We start from the raw sequence: 4,300 nt of genomic DNA on the forward strand, positions 1-4,300 counted from the left end.
ACCAGGAACAGTTAACAGCTTCTGGCTCATGCAAACCTCTGGCACTAATTAACCTCAGGCAGAGGGGTGGGATGGAGACGGATCAGCGATTGGTTTGGGGCTGAGGATTGAGGGTGGGATTTGGTGCTTCTGTGCTCTGGGTTGCAACATCTGGAGAGGATCTTTCTCCTAGAAAGGCACGTAGCAGCCCAGGAGGTGGGGGGCTCTTGTCCGTCCTGCTCAGTGTTCGGCATGTCTTTCATCCAGGTAGACAAGGACTCAGATTTTCCTCTCCAAAATCTCCCCTATGGGGTTTTCTCCACCAAGGAGGAGGTGAGTAACAGCCAGGTTTGTCCTTGGGGTGTTGTAATTGCTCAGAGGTTGTGAACAGGAGCAGAAATTCCCAGCAACCTGGGATAAAGGGAAAGTTCCCAGCCTGGGACGCTTGCACAGGCTTCCTGATGTGACAGCAGAACTGTAACTGCAGCGTTGTCTTTTTTCTTAATGTGGTTATTCTGATGACAGCTTCTTTAAAATTGCACAAAAGAAATGAGAAGTGCTAACACTTACGAGAAGTCATGCATAATATATGATATACATGAAATAGTTTTTGTGTGGTTTTGACTTTCTGTGAAATTGCTGGGTCTGCATTTGATCCTTTCTAAGTAGAGACACAGCACAGTTTGCACCGAAATTTTTTTAACTCCATCTCTCTTTTTCTTTGTGACTGAGCCCAATCACACTGTCACACTTAAGAAGCCGCATTAAATAATCTAGATTAATACAAATTAATGCTGTAGTGTCCAGTCCCTCTTGCACAGCATGAACTGACATAAGGGAAAAGTGATGTCCGTATTGAAAACACCGTATTAGCAAGCGAGTGGTTTCTGCTCTGTTAAGAACCTGCTCTTGGTGAGTCTGTTCAGTGGCTGCAAAAGCATTAAACCAGAGCACAAAATGTGTGTTTCATTTCTGTCTGCAGCTGAGCTGTTGTGTTTTATTGGGCATGCATTTATGAAGCAATGCATTGCATGTGTAAGGGTGCTACATTTAAAGCTATTCCATCTAAAGAGATTGAGCCCGCTTCAGACCTTGTATTTTATGATCACGTAAGAAAACACGGTTCAACTTTTTCTCCCAGGAGGTAGCTCCTAGTTCCCATTTTCATGAGAACTGAGTGCAGCTAGGCTGAACCTCACACCTCCGAGTGTCTGGCAGGATGGAGCCCCGGAGATGTGCCCTCCTGGAGAAAGTGAAATAAGCCAAGAGGTGCATCTCAGAAGGAGAAAGTGGAGGATTTATTTATCACTGCTCACAGGAACTTCATTATTATCTCCTGGTTTCTGCTGTCTTGGCTTATCCATGCAGGTTTTTAAAAAAATATTTTAAACCAGAAGATTGTGTTTTCTGATGTGGTATTTTCTAAAGATAAAACCAAGATGGTTCATTTAATCTCTTCCTAGATGTGCATGTTGTTATCTAGCAAGTTTGGATTATTTTCCTGCCTTCTCCAGTAACTGTTCCCTGAAGAAAGCATCTTCACTCAGACCCTATGAAAAGACAGACAAGGACTTAGGGAAATTATTTAGGAAAATAATGTTCTAAATGTAGCCCAATGTTTTAATGATTCCAAGCTAAAGCAGTTGATGTCGTTCCTGACTATCCTAGTTACAAATTAACCTGACATGACCTTTAGTTTTTTCTGTAGGAATGTTTGCTGAATAAATACTTATTATCACATTTGGAATCTTGTTTAGGAATTAAAGGTTAAAAAATAGGTTTAATAGCATGAATTTTCATAGATGGCTATTCCCTTTTGGTAAGCTAGTTTTCATAATGACTGTAACTAATTTTTTCTTTGCTTAAAGACACAAGTATTTGAAACCTGAGTTTGAACTGCAGCATTTTGTAACTCTTCGCACAGCTGTGGCAGAGCTGCAGCGGGATCGTCGGTGCTGCTGCCCCGCCGTCGCCTCCGGCTCCGCGCGTGCTTGGTGCTGCGAGAGCTGCGGTGGATGAACAGGCCCTTTGTGTCTTGGGTTGCATCTGTCCAGTGAATGCAGCCACAATCTCCTGTGCAAGAAGGGAAAAGCTGTGCAAAGCTGCTCCTGTAGCGAGGATCTAGGCTGGTTGTGGGCACCTCGTTTGGCTTTTTACAGACCTAACGGTGCCTGGGCAAGATGTGCTGCATTCTTGGTGTTGTCACTGGAGTCCAAGCACATCTCATCTTCTGGGGAGGATCTGTGGTGCAGAAATGCTGTTTCTCAAATGACATGGTTATAGGGATGAGATCAATCCCGTCCTGAAGCATGTCTGTGCTTCAGTTCCCTGCCTGTAGAAAGAGGAGTAGCATTTGCCTACTTCACAGTGTGTTTCAGATGAATGAGCTTATTCCCAAGTTGTCACTAATGAGGAGTGGGCAAATACTTCTAGAGGAAGGGAGCAGGGAAAGAAACCTCTGTTTGTTATCCTAGCCTTCTCTCAAAAGATGGGGACAAGGGGAACTCACTCTCCCACCCCTCAGAGTCTTTGTGAAGTCTGCAATGATGCTCTGCCTCTAGTTCTTAACATTTTTCAGCAGCCAGCCTCATGGACTAACTTTTAATGGTAAATTGCTGTGGTATCAGTCCCTTGTCCCTGATGGATTAAAACATCTGTGGTCACTGTTGTCCCCCATGCCCTCTTTGAAGGATTTCTGGGTACAAGCATAAACTCTTCTTCTCTTCCCCCTCTCTTCTTGCTGCTTTGCAGCCTCGGCATAGGCTCGGGGTAGCGATTGGAGACCAGATTTTGGATCTCAGCGTCATTAAACATCTGTTCAATGGACCAGCTCTTGCCAAACACCAGCATGTCTTTGACCAGGTATTTATCATAGCATCTGTTCTGATTTCCACACGCATTTTAGAAATATCCATACGAGTTTTTAGAAATTTGTGGTGTGATAGCGAGAATAGAGTGGAAATGTGTCGTTAGGAGGGCTCTGCTTACAGGGAAAACTCATCCCACCTGCGATAGCAAGGAGAGCAGAGGCATTGGGGGTCCAAAGGACATTTTCACTGAAAATTTAATCTGACTTGGGCAATGCAGGGGTCTGACACAAACCCTAAACATTACTTCGATCTTGCTTGTGTTGCTTGTACCTTCAACACTTCACAGCAAGGAATCAGATGGGATTTTAATGACAGGGTGCTATGTTAGGGGTAAGGGGAAACACAGATAACCTCTGGCTACAGCTAGTTGAGATATCAAAGTTGCTGAGGCCTGAAGGAGTGCACTGGGACAGGCGTGATGCAAACACAGTCCTTCTTCAGAGGACTTGTGGTGGGAGGACAGGGGTGCCAGCAGTTCTGAACAGGGAGGATGGGCAATCTGAGCAGCCACTGCTGCCTAACCCCGGCTTATGGGCGTTCAGCCCTGGGATGGAAATGCAGGACATGTTCCATGCGTGTGACAGGTAAGCAAAACATGGTCTTTTATCTGCTCCCTGCCCCTCTGTGTGGTGTGTCAGCCTACCCTGAACGCCTTCATGGGGCTGGGCCGGACGGCATGGACAGAGGCGAGGGCTTTTCTCCAGAAGCTGTTGTCAGCCAGCGAGCCGGCCCTGAGGGACAACGTGGAGCTGCGGAGAAGGTGAGGGAGCGGAGAGTCACCGCGGGGCATGGTGGCCTCTCAGCTGTGCCCTGTGTCACCCAGGTCACTCAGTGATCCAAGGCACTGAAATCGAAAGTCTGAACGTGGTCACCTCCAATCTACATGGGAATTAACTGGGGTTGGGCATATTGGGATCTTCCCTCTATTAATTATGTCTCTGATTAACTGCTTGTGGGTCTGGGGTGTCACCTTCCACCTGGGGTGTGCCCAGACCTGCTGTCTCCCTGAGGGGGCCATGCCAGGCTGCCCAGGCCGGTGTGGGGCCAGGCCAGCACCCTGGCCACATCCCCTCCATCATGGCCTTTGATGAAGACATGGCTGCGAGGGTCTGCACTCCACCTCTCCCACCTCCCCCAGCACTGTCCTGCCTGGAACAACTTCTGGTGCAGCAAGACACCTCCAATTGCTCCTCAGAAACTGCCTGACTTTGCTAAAACCAGCCCTCTTGTCGCCATTGTGTTTCAGTTTCAGGGCAGTGCACTGGTGTCGGAGTGGGAGGGGAGGGCTGTGCTCTGCTCCACGCTGTGCTGATGGAAAACCTGTGTGTCCATTAATCACACACTCTCTCTTTTGTCCAGAACGATGCTTTAAACGCTACAACCGCCTGCCCCAGCAACAAGCAGGAGCCATTCCTCCCTGTCTTGCTGGGGTGAGACCAGCACATGTGTGC

The 4,300-nt window shown here is 47.5% G+C and overlaps 1 protein-coding gene across 1 annotated transcript in view; it reads left to right on the top strand.

Moving 5' to 3' along the window:
* Window positions 1–129: 129 nt before the first annotated feature.
* FAH (fumarylacetoacetate hydrolase) overlaps window positions 130–4,300 on the top strand; it is an 18,989-nt gene continuing 14,818 nt past the window's right edge. Inside the window, exons 1-3 of the mRNA XM_010176426.1 lie at window positions 130–312; window positions 2,731–2,841; window positions 3,488–3,609. Coding sequence (XP_010174728.1) covers window positions 232–312; window positions 2,731–2,841; window positions 3,488–3,609 — 314 coding nt within the window. The 5' untranslated portion in view covers window positions 130–231. The remainder of the gene's footprint in view (window positions 313–2,730; window positions 2,842–3,487; window positions 3,610–4,300) is intronic.

The sequence above is a fragment of the Antrostomus carolinensis genome, unplaced genomic scaffold, assembly GCF_000700745.2.
Source record: "Antrostomus carolinensis isolate BGI_N321 unplaced genomic scaffold, ASM70074v2 scaffold40430, whole genome shotgun sequence".
Taxonomy (NCBI): Eukaryota; Metazoa; Chordata; class Aves; order Caprimulgiformes; family Caprimulgidae; genus Antrostomus; species Antrostomus carolinensis.